The sequence below is a fragment of the Pantherophis guttatus genome, chromosome 5, assembly GCF_059756535.1.
Source record: "Pantherophis guttatus breed Tessera chromosome 5, ASM5975653v1, whole genome shotgun sequence".
NCBI classification, from domain to species: Eukaryota; Metazoa; Chordata; class Lepidosauria; order Squamata; family Colubridae; genus Pantherophis; species Pantherophis guttatus.
This window is the reverse complement of record NC_142067.1, coordinates 95547477-95571123: the sequence shown is the minus strand read 5'-3', so window position 1 is coordinate 95571123 and position 23647 is coordinate 95547477. Positions and strand designations below refer to the sequence as shown.

The 23647-nt window shown below is 36.7% G+C and overlaps 1 protein-coding gene across 3 annotated transcripts in view; it reads left to right on the top strand.

Moving 5' to 3' along the window:
* The window catches only part of TBC1D8 (TBC1 domain family member 8), a 38874-nt gene extending 15393 nt beyond the window's left edge, over positions 1-23481 (top strand). For all 3 annotated transcript variants that reach the window (XM_034431279.3, XM_034431278.3, XM_087895349.1), the window contains 18 exons: positions 2234-2352; positions 3372-3600; positions 7177-7417; positions 9357-9564; positions 9990-10184; positions 11333-11500; positions 14225-14375; positions 15377-15591; positions 16009-16126; positions 17520-17805; positions 18208-18337; positions 18423-18521; positions 18859-18927; positions 19670-19913; positions 20660-20725; positions 21491-21580; positions 22006-22100; positions 22602-23481. In XM_034431279.3, coding sequence (XP_034287170.1) covers positions 2234-2352; positions 3372-3600; positions 7177-7417; positions 9357-9564; positions 9990-10184; positions 11333-11500; positions 14225-14375; positions 15377-15591; positions 16009-16126; positions 17520-17805; positions 18208-18337; positions 18423-18521; positions 18859-18927; positions 19670-19913; positions 20660-20725; positions 21491-21580; positions 22006-22100; positions 22602-23045 — 3167 coding nt within the window. In that variant the 3' untranslated portion in view covers positions 23046-23481. The remainder of the gene's footprint in view (positions 1-2233; positions 2353-3371; positions 3601-7176; positions 7418-9356; positions 9565-9989; positions 10185-11332; positions 11501-14224; positions 14376-15376; positions 15592-16008; positions 16127-17519; positions 17806-18207; positions 18338-18422; positions 18522-18858; positions 18928-19669; positions 19914-20659; positions 20726-21490; positions 21581-22005; positions 22101-22601) is intronic.
* The last annotated feature ends 166 nt before the right edge of the window (positions 23482-23647 follow it).

Here is a 23647-nt window from a genome sequence, read left to right as displayed (position 1 = left end):
AACTCTTGGACAGTTTCCCTGGCAGTTGGCATTCTGTATGGGAAACTTAGCCATTGAAAATGGAAAACATATTTAGCTATGTTTATCTCTCTCTTGTAAGAGGTAGCATGCAGTATCTTTAATGATACCAACATCAGTTTTGACTGCAGTATGTTTATGGTGTTTTTTTTTTTGCTGATCTCAGTTTCCTCTCTCCATTGTGAAGAACTGGAAAGGGTAATTAAATAGGGTTTTTTTTTCTTTTTCCTTTCCAGGAATCATATTCTTAACATATACTGGCCAGGTTCAAAGGTTATATTAGCCATGCTCCATGAACCTACCATTTTGGTTTGTAGGTTTTCATGTTACCATACCAAAGCATATGTACTCATTACCTTATTATTAATAAATCACATCTTAACAAAGTTTGGGAATCTGTTCTCTTTCTTATTTCTATATATTTCCATATAAAACAATATAGGAATTGTATTATTTTTTTTATTTCTACCCACAAATATTTTAAACCACTTGCTGAAGTAATAGTCTTTGCTCTTGTGACAATGGATTCATTATCTTATTATTAAGAAATTAAACAATCTTAATTTATTTACCTGTAAGCATTAATCCATATTCTTAGCTTTATTTTTAATTTATAGTCCACTTTTCCACAACAAAGAAAATTAAACTATCAGTATAGACATAATGTGCTGTCCAAACTCAGAACACTCTCAAACTATGCTTAAGATAGAATTTCTGAGTTACATAATTTTATCAGTATTACCCAAAATTAGTTGCACATTTTCTTACTGGCCTCCTCCTGTCATCCAGAGATGGGTTTGAAGGATCGTTCTGTGATTAATGTTTCTTTTAACTTGCAGATAGAAATTAGAGATTAAGGGATGTCTGCAACTGAAACCACTGCATTCTTGATCATGATTTATTTTCAGAAGAGGAGGAGACAGAGCTTTCTAGGCCATTACATAGCTCTTTATTTTCTGAGCAGTTTTTTAATGACATATGTTAGCAAAACTAAACATAGTTGAAGTAGAAACTAAGCTTACTGTTTACTGGTGTTATGAGGGCTCTGCTTGTATGGTTGTTTAGTACTACACTGACAAATTCAGGCAAACAGATTTGCTAAGTGTATATCCTATTCACATATTCTTTGTTTAATTAATGTGAACTGAACTGAAAACTGTATATATTCTGGATTATTTAAATCACTTTCCCCTATTTTTAAAGTATTTACATTGTGAGGGCTATCTATGCACATATCAGACTAGGATATAGAACTTTCAAATGGGAAATGTAAATGAGAGCTCACCAGGGGTGAAATCCAGCAGGTTCTAACAGGTTCTGGAGAACCGGTAGCGGAAATTTTGAGTAGTTCAGAGAACTGGCAAATACCACCTCTGGCTGGCCCCAGAGTGGGGTGGGAATGGAGATTTTGCTATCTCCTTCCCCCAGGAGGGGAAGGAATGGAGATTTTGCAGTATCCTTCCACTGGATTGGGGTGGGAATGGGGATTTTGCAATATCCTTCCCCTGCCACGCCCACCAAGCCACACCCCAGAACCGGTAGGGAAAAAATTTGGATTTCACCCCTGGAGCTCACATATTTAAAGGTTTATAATTGCATATGCAAGTCACACACAGATACACAGATCCCTTGGAGGCACGAAAAAAAAGAGAAATGATCAGGACTGTTTATTTTCTGATGTATTTCTTTAACCTGTTTATATGCTTGCTTTGTTTGTGATTTTTTAAAATGAAAAGTATTAAAAGGATGCAAAATTTAATATAGTATATAAAGATACCCTGAATAGTTTTCTCATCATTATGTTACACTTATAGATAGGCCAGAGATAAACTAGTTTTGAAGTTAGCCAACAGAATGCTAGTTTGGACACCCATGAAGAATACTGTTATGATTCTTCGCCGAATTGAACCCTAAACAACTGAGCTGTTGTGGAATGTTAATCTCCATTTGATTTAGCTTTAACTCATCAGAAAACACTTGTGACTGGTGAGTCTGTATGATGCAGGTGATGTATGAAGAAATGTCATTGTAGCAAAAATCACAATAAGAGAGTTTGTCATCTGTAATTAAATAAGAGGATCTGACTTTATTTTCTCTTTATGGAAAAAGAAAGTGAAAGTATATATTCTTGCTATAATAAAAATATAACAAGTATACAAAAAATGTTTTCTTTGTGGAAAAACTTTCTCCCCACAATTGTACTGTCTTGCGCTAGGTGCCACAGTTGAGGAGATAAACCATCACTGGGAATGGCTGGAACAAAACCTGCTCCATACCTTGTCTGTGTTTGATAATAAAGAAGATATTGTCAGCTTTGTTAGAGGTAAAATAAAGGTAAGAACATATTCACTATTTTTCCAATAAATAAATAAAGTGCCATTATTAATAAATGAACTATTTATTATGGTGTTCTCCATCATTGTTTTGGATAAATAACAGGTTTACTTTGTATTACCCTTTTTCTTTTAAGGGTTTATTGTATCTCAAAAATATATAATGATAATTTAGTTTTTGTGTTTTGAGATAACATTGAGCTTGTGGTGTGAGATGGTGTCAGAAATATAACATAATCACAACACAATGATGCCAGACTTCTACAGTAGGAAATCATGAGATGATTCATGCTTAGGTTCCTGGATTCTTTTTTATTCCCATAAATATTCCCAGTTGAATAAATGGAAATGGTCAGGAATGAGACAGATTGGCTTTTCATTTGATGAGCTGGGTCAAGTCAAGCTCTGCCTCCAGTGATGGGCACTTCCCCACATTCTTGCCCATCAACCCTGGAAGTCAGTTATTGTTGTTGCCTTGTTATTATTGGGACAAAGGTAAATGAGAGGGGTACAAGAAAGTGTGCTTCTTTATGGCAATGGAGAACTGCAAGAAGAAAAAGCCCCTCAGTGAAATATTTGGCCAATGAAAAACTGCATGGTAAGGAACTAGATGTTTGTTTTAGGTTCATCAGTTGACTTCCCAACTCGTCTTTTTTATTTATGAACAGGTATCATTTATTAGCTAACCCTATGAGCTAGTTAATAAGTAATAGCATATCACTTTGTACTGAATTATCTCATTTTAATTTTGTTTATTTTTTACAAATTATTTGCAAAGACAGTCAAAACAGCTAATTTTGCTATAGTTCTGTAGGACATTTTGATGTATTGTATAACATTTGAGTAAATGTTAACTAAGCCGTCAGGAGTTTAAAACACAGAATGGCTTGTACACTAAAGCCTGCAGTATTTATTCTTAATTTGTACATTTTTTAATCTAGCAACAAGTGTTAGAAGCATTTGTCCGCACATAATTATTAAGATGCACATCTCTAACACATTCATCTTTCATTGATTTAGGCATTAATAGCAGAAGAAACCAGCAGCAAGGTAGCAGAACAGGAAGAGGACCCTGAGAAGTTCAGAGAAGCACTAGTAAAATTTGAGACCAGATTTAACTTCCCCGAAGTAGAAAAGCTGATTACATATTACTCATGTTGCTGCTGGAAAGGGAAAGTTCCTCGTCAGGGATGGCTTTATCTAAGCATTAATCACCTCTGTTTCTATTCCTTCTTTTTGGGCAAGGAATGTAAGTATCAACATCTGATAATGTAGTAAAGCCAGCACACTTTTCAAACTGCTGAATTTTTGTTGTTTTTGCAAAGTCATGTCCAACCCATCACGACCCCATGGACAACGTTCCTCCAGGCCTTCCTGTCCTCCATCATCCTCTGGAGTTCATTTAAGCTCATGCCTATTGCTTCAGTGACTCCATCCAGCCACCTCATTCTCTGATGTCCCGTTCTCCTTTTACCCTCAATCTTTCCCAGCATTAGGCTCTTCTCAGTGAGTCCTTCCTTCTCATTATGTGGCAAAGTAATAGGTTTGTTAAATAAGGCAAAAGTTAAACAGAAGCATGTTTGGATAGTGGCAGACTGGAGTGGAAAGCATGTAGCTAACTGGTAGGGCTTTCTGAATTTCAAATTGATCTGACTCAAAATGTCAGACAAGTTCCTTTTTTCACAGAATAATAGATTTGGAAGGGACCTTGGAGGTCTTCTAGTCCAATCCCCTGTTCAAGCAGGAAGCCCTATTCCATTTCAGACAAATGCTTGTCCAATCTCTTCTTAAAAATTTGCAGTGTTGGAGCACCAACAGCTTCTGAAGGCAAATTGTTCCACTGATTCATTGTTCTAACAATCAGGAAATTTCTCCTTAGTTCTAGGTTGCTTCTCTCTTTGATTAGTTTCTATCCATTGCTTCTTGTTCTGCCCTCAGGTGCTTTGGAGAATAGCTTGACTCCCTCTTTTTTGTGGCAACCCCTTAAATATTGGAACACTGCTATCATGTCACTCCCAGTCATTTTTTTCATTAAACTCAACATAACCAATTCCAGCAACCATTCTTTATCTGTTTTAGCCTCCAGTTCCCTAATCATCTTTGTTGCTCTTTTCTGCACTGTTTCTAGAGTCTCAACATTTTTTTTACATTGTGGCAACCAAAACCAGATGTGGTTTTGTATTCCAAGTGTGGATTTATCAAGACATTATAAAGTGATCTTGATTCTATCCCTCTGTTAATGCATCTTAGGACTGCTTTGTTTTTAGGCAGCTGTAGCACACTGCTGGCTTATATTTAAGTGATTGTCCCTAAGACTCCAAGATCCCTCTCACAATTACTACTATTGAGCAAGGTACCACATATACTGTACATGTGCATTTTGTTTTTCTTGCCTAAATGTCAACGCCAGAGCTGACAGAACATTACTTTTGTCACCACTGAATTTCATTTTGTTAGGTGTTCAAGTCTATCAAGATCCTCCTGTATCTTAAGCCTTCCAGAGTGTTAGCTATTCCTGCCAAGTTGGTATCGTCTGCAAATTTGATGTGTTCCCAATTTGATGAGTTTTGCACCTCTTCCTTTCATGAATTGCTGAAAACAGTTAAAACTATATTAAAACTGCACACTCTACTTTGTGATTCTCTTGAAAACATTTTATGGCTTCAGCAGTTTATTGGCTCAAGGAATGAGAATGCTGTCCACTATTGAGTCAGATTATGTTGCTGGTCAGCCATCCACCATTTTAAGTACTGTTAACAGGTCAACTGTCTGTATTTGTTATAGACAGCCCTGTTCATGTCTAGGGATTATCTTTAAATCAGACATTCTTAATCTGGGGATTGTGTGTACCACGTCAGTGGCAACCTGTATTAATCTTTATATATTATTACATATATACCAACAACTGCATCTCAAAGGATCTATCTGTTAAAGTACTGAAGTTTGCAATGATGTATCAGTCATTGATCTCATTCGAGATGCTGATGAGTTTGCATATAGATAAGAGGTAGATCAGCAGACCCTGTGGTGCAGCCAGAACATTTTGGAGCTGCTGAACACTCTTAAAACTATAGAGATGATAGTAGATTTTAGAAGCAACTCTCCTATTCTACCACCTCTTACAATATTAGGCAACACGGTATCAAGAGTAGAGACCTTCAAATTTCTAGGTTCTATTATCTAAGATACCTATTATCTATAAGGTGTTGAAATGATGAACTAACTTTAGAAGCATCATTAAAAAGGCACAATAAAGAATGTTCTTCCTGCATCAGCTCAGAAAGCTCAGATTGCCCAACAATCTGCTGATACAGTTCTACAGAGGAATTATTGAGTCTGTCATTTGTACCTCAACAACTGTCTGGTTTGGCACAGCAACCAAACAGGACAGGTACAGACTTCAACGAATAGTTAGGACTGCAGAAAAAACTATAACAACCAGCCTATCTTCCATTGAGGATCTGAATACTGCACAAACTATAAAGAGAGCTGAGAAAATTTCTACAGACTTCTCACATTCTGGACAGAATCTATTTCATCTTCTCCCTTCAGGACACTGCTATAGAGCATGCCAAAACATGGAATAAAGATTTTCCCTGCAGCTCTGTCTCAATTCTCATCTTTTCTGATCTTTCCTACTAACTTCTCTTATTGGTTTCTTATGATTCATCAATTGTTATTTGTAATTTATGATTAATGATTGTAAATATGATTTATTATAGGTCTATGATCTATTACTTGCTGTTTATATGTACACTGAGCTTATGTACTGGAGACAAATTCCTGGTGTGTCCGATCACACTTGGCCAATAAAAAATTCTATTCTATAAAGAATTCTATAAACAGTTTTCTATATATTATTTTACATATATTTGTTTTCATAGATTTTCACGAGTAGAGGTATGCAAGTTTGGTGTATTTGGGTCTTTTCCCGTGTAAGATTGAGAGTATCTTGGCGACGTTTCGACGAGGTCCCACTCATCATTTTCAGGCTAATTCCTGAAGCCGAAGGCACCAGCCTGAAGATGACGAGTGGGACCTCGTCAAAATGTCGCCAAGATACTCTCAATCTTACACAGGAAAAGACCTGAATACACCAAAAAGTTTTTTACATATATGTATATACATATACAAGCATGTGTACCAGTGGTGGGTTTCAACCGGTGTTACCATTGGTTCACATCATGAATGTGCTACGCGCGTGCTTCGCTTCCGCGCAGGCGCAGTGTATTACACAACAGCTGTGACGTGGCAATCCGGTCTGCCGCGCCTTTCAGCTGGACTAAAAATGACCGAATGTAAGGTATGTATAATGCAGGGGCAGGCGGGAAGGCCAACGTAACTGTCAGAGAGAACCAGTTTGCTCTCAGCTCACCATCATCGCTACTGGCTCGCCCGAACCGGGTGAAACCCACCACTGATGTGTACATAGACCCCCCCCCCACATTAACATTTTTAACTTGACATTCAGGAATTGTATATTCGTTTTGCTATGTGCCTTTTTAGAATAACTGTTTTTCTCCAAAGAAATCTTTAGGGAAAAAAGGAAAGATTTATACAGTTTGCAGAAAAACCAGAATGTGCTTAGAGTAGTTTTGTTACATTGCCTATAAGAACAAAGCATAGCGATTAAAATACACTACATAGATTAATGCTTCCTCTGTGTTACAGCAGATAGAGATTTATGTATACTCTTTTATCCCAAAGAATGACTGTAGTAGGATTCACTTTTAAAGAAACATTAAGAGAATATTGGTATTTTTGTGAGACTCTGCATTCTGATGATTTTTTTTTGAACCAATATTTTTGTTACTTTTAATTTCAGTAAAACTTACTATATCCTGGGTTGATATTCAGAAACTGGAAAGAACCTCCAATATATTTATGACTGACATTATCCGTATCACCACTCAAAATAAAGAACGAGATTTCTCCATGTTTCTTAATATTGATGAGGCATTCAGGATAATGGAACAGTTGGCAGATGTAACTCTCCGCAGGTTACTAGATAATGAGGTTTTTGAACTGGATCCAGGTCTGCAGGACCCTACTCAAATCACCAAGAGGTAAAACATAAGCTTGTTTTTATTGTTTATTGAAGACTTTCTCCCACTCAGTGTTATTGTAGCATAATCATGTCTAAATAAAAGATCATTTGTCTGAGAAAACAACAAATGAAAGAAAAATAGCCTTTGAATATTTTCTATTATTTTTATAGTCACAAATGATTCTAGATCTGTACAGATATTTTAAAATAGTTGATGTAAATTTTGTCTCTCAGGGTCAGGCCCTATTGTTTTTGGAATCAGGAGCCATCTATGTTGGGGCATTGCAATCAATTATTAGTACAGTAGTTACTGTACTAATTGAACCTTGAACCCAAAATTTTAATTCTCAAACATACGCATCTCTATAAACTGAAAAGACATTGTGGCTTTTATTTAACAGTATCAGAGTTTATTAGGGCAGTGCAATATTACAGATTTTGTTTTAATGGTGCATGTTGGGGCATGAACATAGCACCTTTCTGCAGTACCTTAAAGCAGCTGGCCTATTCTAAGGATTGGATAGTCCTGGGGGAAAAATTATGGCTCCATTACGATATTTTAGACCATTTTGCATTCTCAAATATTCTAAAGCACTTTTTGGAGATGGAATCTGAGCTGCAGCACAGTTCTGGTGTCTGTGATCTTTATTAGATGAAACCTACTAAAATCCCAAGATCCTATAGCCGTGATGGTGAACCTATGGCACGTGTGCTAGAAGTGGCACACAGAGCCATTTTTCCAGGCATGCGAGCTATTGCCCAACTCACCTGCAGCTGCGCATGCACGCCCGCCCCAGCTGGTGTTCGGGCCTCTAGTGCACATGCGCGCAATTCAGGGGACCCTGATGGTCTTCAGAGCTCTCCTGCGCATGCGTGCACGTTTGTGCATGCATATGTGAATACTAGTGTGCAGCATATGTGCATATATATTTTAAAAAGTTGATGGCTCACATCTATTTGCATTTTGTCAAAAGGACCTTTTCAAATTGGAGAGTTTATTACTAGTTTATCTATTTTGAATACAGTGAAAAATACCATGTTGAGTCAATTACAGTCTTATTCATGGCAGATTTTCCAACTAACATTGTCTTCCTTTGGATGCTTGTTTGTTTTTTAATAAAATAAAACTTGTGAGTCTTGGAAACCATAGATTGCTAGAAGATAGTCCTTAGATTTTTCTAGCCCACAACATTACATTCTTTAGTAGAGCAGTAGGAACAACTTCTTTGTTTTTATTTTTATTTTTTTAAAAACCAGTTTTTGAGAAGCCTACATATCATGAAACAAGTAGCATAACTTCAGTAACAAACTATTTATAGAAGTCTTTTTGGTACTATGTTGTTTCTAAGGGTTGGTAAAAATATTTCAGATTGGCTTGATTACAACTGCAGTCAGCTAAAATCTTACAAAGGCATGCATACTACCCACTAACTTGCTCATGCTGAATCCTTGCCAAAATTAATTGCATATCTAAAACTATATCAGTTACATTCTAAAATAACAAAAAAGAGACTATTTAACCACTTGTATCCATCTCATTAGACACCTTGGGCTATATGAGCTAAAACCAACCTTCCCTGAAAAGTATATCCATCTGTAAGAGTTTCATTCCTGTCTTCCTGTTAACTATTTTCAAATGGTATGTAGGGAAGTTATTAACAACAAGGAATGAATATAATATAGTTGTTTAACATGGTAAACAACATTCTATTTTCTGATGTGTCGCCATGGTCAAAGATGAGTAGACAGCACTCAGCAGTGGAGGCTGACCTATAAATAAATCGTTTTAACAGACTTGTGATGCAGGGTTTCTTCAAATAATACGATTAAATTTGAAACGAACCACACAAGCATCTATTTTCTCTCTCTTGCATATATTTCTTCTACTCAGGAGATCCTATTGTATTAAAAAGGGCACTTAAATTGTCTGTAAATAACTATCTCTCTTTTTGTAATAGGGATTTGGAGACAAGAGCACAAAATGAATACTTCAGAGCCTTTTTTAGGTTACCAAAGAAAGAGAGGTTGCACGAAATTGTGGATTGCTCTTTATGGACACCCTTCAGCCGTTGTCACACAGCTGGGAAGCTGTATGCTTCTGATGGTTATATTTGTTTTGCTAGCAAAGAAGATGGCTGCTGTAATATTCTTATTCCGCTTACTGAGGTTAGTATGCCATTCACTGATACGTTTGGTTTTAAAATCTGTTATGCCTCTGAAAGGATGGATATGATCCATAACTTGAACTACTTTGACCATTAATTAAAGTATTGGTGTGGGAGGGGGAAATTATTAGAGGTATATCTATTTATCCCAATCAGTGTAATAAGTCATTTCACAATTACTTAAATTAATGTGATTTCCAAATCAAAAATAATAACTATTGTGAAGATGAAACATTTTTGCTAAAATGTTAGTATCAGTTGTGATTTATTTATTCATTATAAAAACGTAACAAATTCAGTTCATACTGCAGATTACAATCTTAAATAATCTTTGCATTTTCATTTCTAGAATGAAACAATTGAGCATTGATGGCATATCAATATCAGAACTTTTCCCTCACTTTTGTGGATAATTTTTGTTCACAGGTTGCTAGTATTGAGAAGATGGAGGACACAAGTCTTCTACCCAATCCCATCATTATCAGTGTAAAAAGCAAGACAGCTTTTCAGTTCATTGAATTGAAGGACAGGGATACTCTGGTGGAAAATCTATGCTTAAGACTGAAACAAGTGAAGGCAAATAACCTTGTGCTCCAGAATGCTTTGAAAAGCAAAGATATGGTAGTTCTTGTTCAACTTATTTTATATTTGGCTCATTGATAATAACTTAGTAAAGTAAAAAAAAACCTTAGTAGTAGTAGTAGTAGTAGTAGTTGTTGTTGTAGTTGAAGTTATAATAGTAATAGAAATATTACTATTGTAATATTTATACAATAGTATATATAAATATTGTAGCATTGTTGCTTTAAAATAGGGGTTATATACTACAATTTAAAGTTGCTGACTTTCCTGATGTAATATTCAAAGTGGGATCAGGGAAGAATTTGCAAGGTGATTCCATCTTTTATTTATTTCCAACTAATGTATTATACTTACCTTATTTTTCGGAGTATAAGACGAATCTTTTTAGGTGCTTCTTATACAGCCCCGCCCACCCACTGTCCCCCACCCTTTGGCCTCTGCCTTGCAGCAGTTACCTCCTTGCAAGCAAACAGCAAGAAAAAACAGCTCCTTTCAGCTTCAGCATAGGCTAATTAGCACAAGTTGATTGGATCCGCCTCCCGACTCTCAGCTGATTTGCTCTCAGCTGTTTTGCGCAGGCTCTGCTGCTTGCTACAAAGAGGTAAATTGCTGGAGCAGATTTTTTTTTCCCCTTGTGCTAATCAAGCTATGCTGAAAACGAAAATGAAAGTAAAGCAGGCTGTTTGCTGTAATGAGGCAAAATTGCTCAGAGGCAGAGGGTGATTTCTTTTTCTTTTTTTCCTCATCAAAAAAGGTAGGCGCGTCTTATACTCCGGTGTGTCTTATACTTCAAAAAATACGGTAGATTATATTCAGAATAATAATTGATAGTGGAACTCTGCATTTGCTCATATTGATAGAATTTCCATGTCACATGAAAAACATTTTGGTTTTGTTCTTACATGATTATGGACCTAGTTCTTATGGTTTCTTAAGCAAACCATATCTTAATGTGATTCATCAATTGTATTATGTTGATTTGGTATTGCACTATAAAAATATATACGTGTAACATTCCCTAAAATCAAAAACCGCAGTTGGTGAAAGTAATTATTTGAGAATAACATCCAAAGAGATAGTAGAGTAGACTTAGAAAAAAAACCTTTTTGATATATATATTAGTAGCTTTCAATTAGATCTAGATTGTTCGGTATGATACAAAATTGTTATTTATTATATTTACACAGGACAACTCTCATGTAATACATGCTGACTATGAATTGGATGGATTTGGAACAGCTTCTCAGAGTAATGATAAGTGTGAAAATGACAGAAACAGAAGACACCTGCCGAATACAGAAGCTCTGAGTTCAGCATTTCACCCTTCTGGAATGGATGGCCTTGAGTTCAGAATGGTATGTAGTTGGAAGATTTTTGGAAGCTATTCTTTGAAAATATTTATCAGTTACATCTACTGCTTGTTATCATATTTATTAATATATTTTAAACACGATTCTATTACATTGAATAGTTTCTGGTATGATGCAGTTCTTTTATTCCCCTCCAAAAACAGTTAAAGGGTTTTCTTATTTGTTTCCTTTCCCTCTATCAGTCATTCTCCTGCTTCTGCAAATTGGAGTAAATATAAGAGTTGTGCAGGTAATTCCCGGGTTACAAGCGTTTCCATAGTGAACATTCGAAATTACGTGATAAGCGCCCCCTAGTGTTTAGGAATAAATCGCGAAACTACAAATGTTGCACCACCACGGCAGTTGTTTGGTCTTATGAATGATTGCAGAGGCTGTGCAACATTCACCCTGCCTATTCCCCCTCCCCCCCCCGCACCGGATCTCCATAGATACTAGGCCTGTGGATAGTCATCTTGCGAAGATTTAGAGAGCCTTCGCTTTCTTGGCCTTTGGTGTGTACACAGTGAATGGAGGCCTAAAGTACTGCAAGATCATGCTAGATCAGTAGTGCGAGAACTCCCACTATTGATTTGCGTGATCTCCCGGTACTTTAGGTCTTTGTTCTCTGCAAATGGAGGCCTGGATGAGAGCTGTGGCAAAAGGCTTTGCAAATGGAGGGAAGGCCTGAAACATCGAAGTTTGCAAAGCCTTTTGCCATCTTTGCAAAAAGCCTTTGCTGCTGAGAATGGAGCCCCCGGAGGAAGCGTATGTCACTCTGGAGCTCCGTTTTCGCCAGGAAAGGCCTCTGCTGAAGAGAAGCACCATTTTCAAGAGCCTGTTTCCAGCAGACGAAGCTTGCGGTCTCCATCAGGGTGACAAGTGTTTGAGCGACCCTAGGGCAGTTGGAAGCAATTTGCTCAAACACTTGTCACACTGACAGAATCTGGAAACTTTGCATGGAAATGGGATGGTTGTGTGCAGGTCTTTCTGTCTTGTAATGCCAAGCATGTATATTTCCATGGCTCTTTGTACCACTCATAGCTTTTGTATCGATTTTGAGGTTAGTGTCCGTGTTTTACCAGCATATGTTAGAGCAGGTAGCACATAATGATTGCAAACTTTTCTCTTCTGACATAGGGGTGATTGTTCTTGAAAATTAAGCTTAGCTTGTTGAATGCCTGCCAGCCACATTTAACATGCCGTTAATTTCCTTTATTGTATCACCTTCTATTGAGATACGTTGGCCAAGGTATATGTAGTGGTCTCCTACATCTACTTCTTCTCCAGATATACCGTATTTATCAGACTATAAGATGCATGGTGTATAAGACGCACCTATATTTCGAAGAGGAAAACAAGAAAAAAATAGTTTTTGGCCTCTGCGCATCTGGTTTTTGCCCTCCCCAGCCCCCAGGAGCACTTTGCAGGCCTCTCAAACCCTCTGTCCCATTATTGCGAAAAATGGACTCGTTTTTCGCAAAAATGGGACACGCCGGGGGAGGGGGTTTCAGGAGGCCAAAAACAAGGCCGTATTCAGTCTATAAGACGCACCGACATTTGCGGTGAAAACAGTCTTATAGTCCGAAAAATACAGTAATCTTTTCCTTTCTTTGATGAATTTATTAAACATTACCTGGCTCTTTTTCATATTTATTTTTAAGCCAAATGGTTCTCCTGTTTTATGCAGCTCTTGTATGTGTCTTTGTAACTCTGTAACTTTTCTGGGTCTTGTGAGAAGAGAACAACATCATCTGCAAATCTTAAATGATTTAAATAGACGCCATTAATTTTTATTCCATCTTTTGCCCAGTCTAGTTTGTGAAATACGTCTTCAAGGCAGGCTGAGAAAAGGATAGGTGATATTGTATCACCTTATCATACACCTTATTCTATGTTGATTTCCACTTTAAAATCATTAAGGCAAATTGTCACTATTGCTTTTTCATATATTGATTGCAGTAAGTTTATGTAAGTAGTGTCAACACCTTGGTTGAGCAATGCATTAATTATTACTTGCTGGAAATACTAAATCAAATGCCTTTTCGTAGTCGATGAAAGCCATGCACAAAGGCATGGTGTACTCGTGCCTTTCAATTATACACATACACACACATACTGGTATATACATATGAATAAATACCCATATAGTATTTACTCAGTTGTTAAGTTTATCATTAATTATAAACCACACTGTATCATTCTCTCATTTTTAGAACCCAGAATTTTAAATTTTTTAGCAAATTTGTATAATGGATCCATTAATTAAAATTAGAGATTAGAAATAAGAGATTAATTAATAATAATGTTTCCAATCATTTTCAGTTATTAATCATTTTATTCATATTTTTATAATAATCTTAATGATTGCAATTTTCTGTTAATTATAGCAATATTGTATTGCATGTATTAGCTTTGTAAAAATTAATTGGTTTTCACCAGTCGTGGTGAAGCTCGTATTGAAAAAAAATGAAATAGAACAGTTGATTGATTTTGCCACCTGTGTCTCATGTAAAATGATAGGGGATTTCTTTCAGTCTTTCTAAATGACAGCCAAATTTTACAATATCATTCCATTATAATCTTATATATTGACCAAATTAGAGGATTTAATCCATTTCCTTTTTTTCATACTTTCTTTTGTATTAAATAAAACTGCTTTTTAGAATGAGAAGTTATTTCCCAACAATGCGGGTTCTAATAAAGGCTTTAATATATATCCTTTGTGTTTAGTCTAGAGAGCAAATAAAAGAGAGGCTGTGGGATGACCATTTTGCTGAGTATGGCCGAACTGTTTGTATGTTTCGAACAGAGAAAATTAGGAAACTGGTTGCTATGGGAATCCCAGAATCATTACGAGGCAAACTATGGCTCATTTTCTCAGGTGAGAATTCAGTAATTTCACTACTCCCCCAAGTATGTCATTTCATCATATAAAAAAGGGAGACCAGAAGGTGATGTCCATTTTTCTGTGCTGGTTAGGAGAATCATGATTGTAGATTAAATGGACCTACAGTATGTAAAATCTGGCATTAAACTGTAGTATTAACATAGGATGTTGCTTGTTTTCTATCCAGATCGAGGATTTACTTGAGGCCACATAATTATAATCCAGTCCAATCCAGTCCTCCTGCACCACTCTGCCGGACAAAAATGGGCTGTGTGGATGGCCATGAGGCCCCCCAGGCAACACATTTTTGGCCTCCACGGCCTCCAGCAGCACTCTGCCGGCCCATTTTTGCCCGGCAGAGTGCTGCAGGAGGCCGTGGATGCCAAAACGGGCTGCAGGGGGACTGCACGCGGCCCGCCATTGCCTGTTTTATCTGGCACAGACACCGCGGGCCAGTCCTTTGATATTTGCAGGCCAGTCCTGCGGGTCAGATTTCAGCACCCGGCGGGCTGGATCCGCGGACATCCCTGATCTAATGTATAAAGAGATTACATTTCAGCATAAGAAAATGTTATTTTTTTTGTTGACTCAGCAGTATGTGAACATTTAAATGTCAGGTATTTCTTTTATGCAATATAATAAATATGTTTACTTCTATATTTGCTATAACAGTAGATAAATTTATATAATTTAACAGTGGTTTAAATATTGAATACCAAAATATTATATTATACACTAGAAACTGCAGAGATGTTATACTTGGCCCAAATAATTGATTTGTAGGTTGTGAGATCTGAATATTTAAATTAGGATTTTTCCAATAAACTGATATAAGGGTGATTTATTTATTCCCACAGTATGTTGCATGTGGGTCACAGTTAAACTTAGTTTTTATAGGTGTTAACAAGAGAAATCACATCATATTTGTGAACAAACATTTATTTAACTGTGTTTATATTGCTAAAGTATCCATTTTGCATTTATTCCTGGGTCAGATGCTATGTCTGATCTGTATTCACATCCTGGTTACTATGAAGATTTAGTGGAAATGTCCATGGGTATGTATTGCATAGCGACAGAGGAAATAGAGCGTGACTTGCATCGTTCCCTACCTGAACATCCAGCCTTCCAAAGTGAAACAGGCATAGCTGCATTGAGAAGAGTCTTAACAGCTTATGCACACAGAAACCCCAAAATTGGGTATTGCCAGGTAAAGGTTTTTTATGACATTAACTTTTAAATGACTTTTCTTGGCTTGAGAATTGTGGGTCTGTTGACCTCTACCAGCCATCTTGCTTGTTCAGTTAAGGCCTACTAATACTTTTTAATACGATAAAGCGGGCTAGTTTATCTATCCTAATCCTATCTCTGCCCCATAGAGGTTTCTCTGCTAACTGTTAGAACACGGTTTTACCACTATGCCACAAACACAACCAAATTTCAGTTTTACACAACCAAATTTCAGTTTTACCCTAATCACACTTATGTTTTTTTCTATGGAAACCAGTATCTCTGATCTAAACAGTGATATATACAGGATATTTAATAATCAATACATAATGATACAGTAATCAGGATGTGTAATATCAAAGTCGCTTATATTCCTCCCCCTCTTGCTTCCGAATAGTCCATGAATATATTGACCTCAGTTTTACTGCTATATGCTAAAGAAGAGGAAGCTTTTTGGCTGCTTGTATCAGTTTGTGAAAGGATGCTCCCAGATTATTTTAATCACCGGGTAATAGGTGAGTCGCTTTCTTTCTCTTTGTTATTGTGCTGTTTGTCATCAGTGATTTATTTATTTATTTATTATTCTTTTGGAGATTAATTTATTTCTGAGATTTAGAAGCCTCACAATTCCAAAATTACTCTGTGTGGCTAACATCAAGTTAAAACAAGAAAAACAGCAAGAAAACTCTGTGCATTTGGACAAATCCACTCCCTCTAAGAGAAGTTTCCTCAAAAATAAGCCTATCTTGATTTTTAGTCTGTTCCTAATATAAGCCCTAAGACAAAATAAGCCCTAGTGAAGAGGGTTGGTGTGGCCAGCACAGGAGACGAGGAGCACACGTGGGCTGATAGTGTCCAACAGCAGCCGCAGACTTCGCAGCGCAGGTGAGTTGATTACCTGTACAAGCAGCAGGCGGAGGCAGAGGTGGGGAGGCACATGATCTGGATGCGTCATGTGGGCTGCGGGAAAGCCAAGAGTTGGTGGGCTGGAGCAGCGGCCAGCCTTGGGAGGCTCATCTTCGCATCTCTGGCTTGCCTGTGGCCCGTGCAGTGCATTGGGATAGCCTGCATTCTGCCCACACTTCTGCCTCCGTCTGCTGCCAGTGCCGCCATGCAAAGACTAGGCTCCTGTGGCTGCCCTTCCGTGATAGCCTGCCAACTCGCCTTTCCTGCTGCCTGTGCAGATCACCTGTCTCCCCCCCCACACCCCGTGCCTCTGCCTCGGTCTGCTGCTTGGACAGGGAATCAACTCGCACTGTGCGTGCTGCGCAGCCCCAGAGTGCGCTGACCAAGGGGCCAGCAGGCTGCAGCTGCTGTTGGATACCATCGGTCCCCAGTTTGCTGCCTCTTCTGTGTGCACCAGGGGCAGGGCGCCCAGCTGGGCTGATCACCCTGATACCGTGTTTCCCCAAAAATATGCCCTAATGCTTATTTTGAAGCCCCCAGAAATATAAGACCTGTTCTTATTTTCATGGAAACATCATAGCTGCAAACACCACACTCCACGTCCAGTGACAACAGCCACGTTTTTAAGGCTTTCTGAAAAATAATCAGAGTAGGGGTGAAATGGATCTCTGGGGTGTTTTTCTTTGGAGCAACTTAGTGAACATCTTTAAAAAATTATTCTATTTAATTATATTGTGATGTTTGAAGTGAAAGTAATTCTACTCCCTTCCAGTACTTGGCATCCCATACTTCTCTTTTTTCCCCCCAAGACTATAATAGGCTAAAACGCTTGAGAACTCAGTGATGTTCCAAGCTTAAATTCATAGAAGCAGTACTTTTGTATAGGTAGTGGTAAACTAGGCTTATTTTTAATTGTCTTACATTGTGAATTGTATTTTAAATAAAGCTAAAGTAATGGATTCTTTCCACCTTGAGTAACCTGGCTCGCTGTGATTTTTACAGGTGCTCAAGTGGACCAGTCAGTATTTGAAGAGTTAATCAGAGAGAGACTTCCTGAATTAGCGGAACATTTTAAAGACCTCTCCACACTAGCTTCTGTTTCTTTGTCATGGTTCTTAACACTTTTCCTTAGTATCATGCCCCTTGAAAGTGCTGTTAACGTTGTAGACTGTTTCTTCTTTGATGGGATAAAGGCCATTTTCCAATTGGGCTTAGCTGTTCTTGAAGCCAATGCTGTGGAACTGTGCAGCAGCAAAGATGATGGGCATGCTTTGATGATTCTCAGCAGGTACTCTCCATGTTCTGCCTCTTTTATCTAAGGTTGACATCCTAGTAGTTTAAACTGCCAATTTAATTCATCTGTTGCTTTATTAACATTAATAGATTTCTTCAGCAAGACAGAGCAACAGACATGAATGTTTAATAGGATGTATCATAAATCACTGCTGGGCTGAATTGTTTCCAGCCCCAAAATTGTTTGCTTCTAGAAACTCTCTGCACAGCTTGAAAATAAGCCTTTTTCATTGTTAAGGAAATCTAAGTCCTATTGTATAAAGAGATGCAACAAGCTTGGTATGATTTTTTGACAGTGAGAAAAATGAGAGCATGTGTGAGTATGCAGTGAGGAATAAAAGTATGCTTGTATCATGTTGCATATTTTGCAGTAGATTTAAATATATTTCTATTTTAGATTTCTAGATCATGTTAAAAATGAAGAAAGCCCTTTGCCACCAATTGGGAACCAACATGCCTTTTTCAGCGATGATATGGAACCTTGTCCTATAACAGAAATAGCGGATCTAATACGGGATTCATATGAGGTAGTGCCCAATGTACTAGGTAATGATTTAATTGGAATTTTGAAGTATTCAACATTTCAAATGAAAACATCTTTTCTTGTTCTAGAAATTTGGAGACCATTCTGTAGAACAGATTGAACACATGCGCTACAAACACAGGATCCGTGTACTCCAGAGTCATGAAGAAACCACTAAACAGAATGTGGTAAGAGTTTTCAAAATCTTAGTTTTAAACTTTAAAGAAGTATAAGATATTTAAAAATGATTTGTAAAGATACAGAAAAATGCATCTTGAAATACAAAGCAACTGAAGCAGACACTTATGGCTCTTCGGATGTTACTGAATGGAATGCAAATGTGTTCCTTTTTTCTTTATGCTCCATTCTTTTTCCTTTAACACACTGTAAGTTTCATTCAAAGTCAAATGATGAAAAGTAGGCAAAAATACTTCAGATGAGGCAGGTTTGGGCGCATTTAGCTCAACAGGTTTTTTTTCATATGCCTTAATACTTATGCTAAACATATTCCTGTTTTCTCTTTAGCTCAGAGTGGTTATTCCAGATGTTTCTATTGTTCCAGAAGATTTGGGGGAACTATATGACTTATTTAAGGTATGCACCTTTTTCAGAAAAGTTTTGCATTAGATGAGATGGATAGTCAGATAGATATTGTGTATAGTTTATATTCAAAAATCAACAAAGATGTAATGTTTGCAATATTTTAATGGCATCTAGGTACCTTAGATTTTAGTTTTTCCAAAAATCTAAGAGAATTATTGAATTAGATTTTGATCAGATCTTTTCAAGTGGTTAAGGTTAATGGAATAAATTGGTCTGTTCTTCTAGAAGATGTTACAATACAAATAAATTGTGTTTCTTCTTGACAAATTATGACACAGAAAAGGAATCTATTTCTGAAATAAGTAAATAGCTAAGAAGAGCAAAGAAGAGCAAAAGAAGGGCGCCACCACCAAATAATACTAACCAGGTTACACTTTTATTTCATTCTTCTGTAGCACACATTGCAAAGATACCTTGCTTTTCCAAGCTCTAACAGTATAATAGTGTCTTTGTTGTTATGTTAACCTGCCAATGATAAGAACTAAAATATACCTGAGTTCCAGGACATTTAATATTATAAAAAATTATTGAAATTAAAATAAAGACATTCATTTTTTCCTGTCTACCAGATACCTTGAGCAGATACGTTTGTATGCACTAAACTTAAGAGCAATATGTAATGTTGACATTATTATGCAAATATTCATATAAACAAGTGAATATGCAGTTGCCCACTACTAAAATCTTCCTGGATAAGATTTTCATTCCAATATTTGGTTTGTTTTTTTTCCAGAAAGAGCATTTAATAAGCTGTTACTGGGAATGGAATAGTGCAGTTGTTATTCAGCGTCATGATCCAAGTCGACCCTATGCTGAGCAATATAGAATTGATTCTCAGCAATTTACTAATCTTTTAAAACTTGTTTCACCTTGGATATGTGGTGAACATACTCAGGTTCTAGCAGAAAGAACATTCCGCCTTTTGGATGAAAACATGGACCATCTGATTGAATTCAAAGCATTTGTTACCTGCTTAGGTAGGTATTCAATTTATACTGATTTTCTACTGCAGAGAGTTTTCAGGAAAGTTATGTATCTGAACAGTGCAAATGCCACTGGGTTGTTGCACAAAAGATGCATGTGTCGTAGAGAAGAATATTAAGCTGTAAGTTTGCATTTCTAGCAGTCTGTTTTACAGGTAGGCAAGCTGACACTGTGAACAATGATTCACAAAAAATTATGTGACAACAAATGTTACTAGTCTAATGTGAAGCCAGAATGATTAGCTTCCATTGCTATTATGGAAATATTTTCATTCATTTGTTCATTCATTCGTTTCTTGTACTTTATACAAGAAACATATCTCGTTTTATAAATTGCGAAGTAATTTATAGTTCCTATCTTTCTCTCAATTGTTTGAACACCTGGAATTAATTATAACTGCCAGAAGATAGTTTTATAAGCAAGTTGCTAGGATTTGTCTTTAAAGTCTGTGCTATTTTAGCATGTGAATTATGCCTGCACTACTTTCTTTCATATGGATTGTTCTTAAGGTTGTCTACATGCAAGATGAAGTCTAACAGAATGGTCATTCTTAAAGAAGTGTTCCTTTGCTCTATAATAAACTTAGATGTTTTCAGCATAGAATTGTAAATGATTGAATTTGTAATTGAAGTTTAAATACAGACCTTTTCTTTATTATAATTTTTCACATAAATTACAAGTTTGTTATGCTTTAAGAGAAAGGGAGACAAGCCTCTAGTATACTTTCTTTCTCCTACAGATATTATGTACAATGGAGAAATGAATGAAAAAATTAAACTGTTGTACAGATTACATATTCCTCCTGGTAAGAACTTTCAAGCTATATTTAATTTTCTTTCCTTTTGGTTTAGCTTACCTCATCTGTATATAACTGTGATTGGAGCAGATTGGGAAAAGAAAATTGGTGAACTCTTTATAGTTATATCTGTAAACTTCCAATTATGTACCTTATAGTGTGATCAGAAATTCATCTAATAACTATTAATTAGCTAAACTGATTCTGGTTTAACAAACAATACCAATATATTGAATCAAATCTTTCTTGAACACCTGGATTCAAAATTCATTCTTGCTCTTAGCCTGACCTTCAGAATTTTTGCACACTTAGCCCTTGGAAGTGATTTTGCTAAATGATCTATCTTGGGCATTAAATTGTGCTTTCTCCTCTATAAAACATCTTCCTGACCATAAAATGATAAAGGGCAGGCTTTTTAGCGATGGATTTGCAGTCCTTTCAAGTCTCACGAGCATTAAACCTTTTTATCAGGTCCTGAGATCTTATGTTTGTGGCATGACCACTCAAGATTCCAAGGGCGGCATTTAATGTGTATGTGTTTTAAAGGAAAGAACCCCTCAAACTCACTTGTCTGATTAATAGGGACATCTGACACAACTTTCCTTAAGAGAGCTGTGTATCTGAATGACGCTTGGACAGTTGAGGTGGAATTGAATCAGATTTCTTACACTTAAAAAAACTAGACCGATTAAACATTACAGGGATGGTTCCATGATCTATCTGAATTCAATACATTCTGCTAAATGTAACAATAGCATTACTTTGCCATTATAGCCCTCACAGAAAATGAAAGGGACAGTCAGTCACCACTAAAGAATTCTTTGTTATCAACTTCAAGGCCACTAGTAATTGGAAAATCAAACAGTAAGTAATCTAATTTCAAATACTATTTTTTTTCTGTAATTAATAAAATGAATAGTATAATGTGGTGGTGAAGCTGGGGATGGGAATGGGGAGACCCATGTTCAGGAACTAGCCTTTAGCCAAACTTGTTGTTATGGGGGAAGATGAGAGGGAATATTGCATACTTAAGCTCATGAACGTAAGGTAGGATCTAAATCTAATAAATTAATACCATTTTGTGCCATAAGATATGGAAGGAGTCATTGCAGGAATGACTGTAATGAATTTAGATTCCAAAAGCAATTTCACTGACTCGTTTCGGAGACAATACACTTGACATTTCTGGAAAATGCAAGCAAAGAAAAGCAAAAAATATTTGTATAGTGTCATTCAATGTTACTTTTTTATGTTCACTTCCTCATCATGTATATATATCTATTACCTAGGTGATGGCATAGATTATCAGAAGCAGTTGAAACAGATGCTGAAGGATTTAGCCAAAGATACCAAGGCTGAAAAAGAACTACCTAAAATGAGCCAGGTACAAGATGAATTGTAATATGCATTATTTTTGATTCTGAGGAGCCAAACTAAGATTTGTTAACCAGCCTATAGATTTCTACTAGTAATATGAAACAGAAGACGTCAGACAGTAGTATTAATCTAAGCTAAAAGGAGACGCGCTGCATCGCTACAATTCCCAGCTTTATTCCCCCAGAATGTTGTAGTATTTTCCCTTTGCTACATCCATTTGCGACAATCTTCAACATTTGTACTTCAGATAACAACTTAGCTAAAATGCTTATTTATAACCAAAGGAAAATATTAAGATATTGCTTTAATGCAATCTCCATAGCTCCTCCTTAGAATAAGACAAAGGATGAACACTAAGGTAGTCAAGTTGAAATTTTTTCTTAGGCAGATGGGAAAACTAACATTGGAAGATTGTACTTCCATTAAATTAAAGAAGCTTTAATATGCTATAGATTTTGGAAAATAAGCCACTAAAATTGCATTATGTTGACCTCATCTCCCTTTGTAGCAAGAATTTATCCAGTTTTGTAAGACCTTGTACAGCATGTTCCATGAAGATCCAGAAGAAAACGAGTTGTATCAAGCTATTGCTACCGTGACTACATTGTTACTTCAAATTGGAGAAGTTGGCCAAAGAAGCAGCAGCTCAGGCTCCGATGATTTCAGCGAGGATTTCCAGACGGAGGCATCTACTTCAGAGCAGGATCAAGTTTTTACAGACACTCTGAAGATCTCAAAGAATGTGCCCTCACCTGCAGCAGGAGACTGGATTGTTTCTTTTGAACAAATCTTGGCTTCCCTATTAACTGAACAATCCCTGGTCAATTTCTTCGAGAAATCCTTAGAATTAAAACCAAAACTAGAGACTGCAAAGCTGACCCAGTGTAACTCCAAATCAAGTGGCGGAAGCCAGCCATCACGAGGTGAAACTGAGCAGCTAAATGTACAGTAGCAAGCAATGGTCATGTACTACCAAAATGCATACTGTAATTTTAGGGTTTTTGGACCAACACAAATATTTAATACTCTTAGGGACTTTAAAGCCAAAACACAACTTAAAATGTGGTTTCGTGGTAAGGAGACCATCTGTTTTCTTTTTGAATGTAATTTAAAACTCCATCTTCACTTTGAAAAAGATGCTGAGCTATTTAAGCAATTCTACCAAAAAGTGAAAATAAAACAACTCCCAGTTGACAACTTTGGCCAACTACAGGTTTTATGAATTATTGCCTTTTTTGCACTAATGCTTGTTTCAATGCTGGTAATTGAAACTATTAATATATTTGAATCAAAGTTTGTATGTCATGCTTTCAATGTTCCGTGTACATGAACTATGACTTTCTTTTTTCTGTGTGTGCCCTTTTCAATAAAAGATTTTTGTATCTGTTGCTTTTCAGATTACTCCATTTCAAGTATGTCATGTGAATAGGTTAGACAATTTAGAAGGGAGTATGACTGGAAAGGTTTCAAATTATGATGTATGGTGTATGTATGATGTATGTATGATGTACTGCGTAACTCACAACGACCGGCAAGATCCCACAGGGTTGGTCT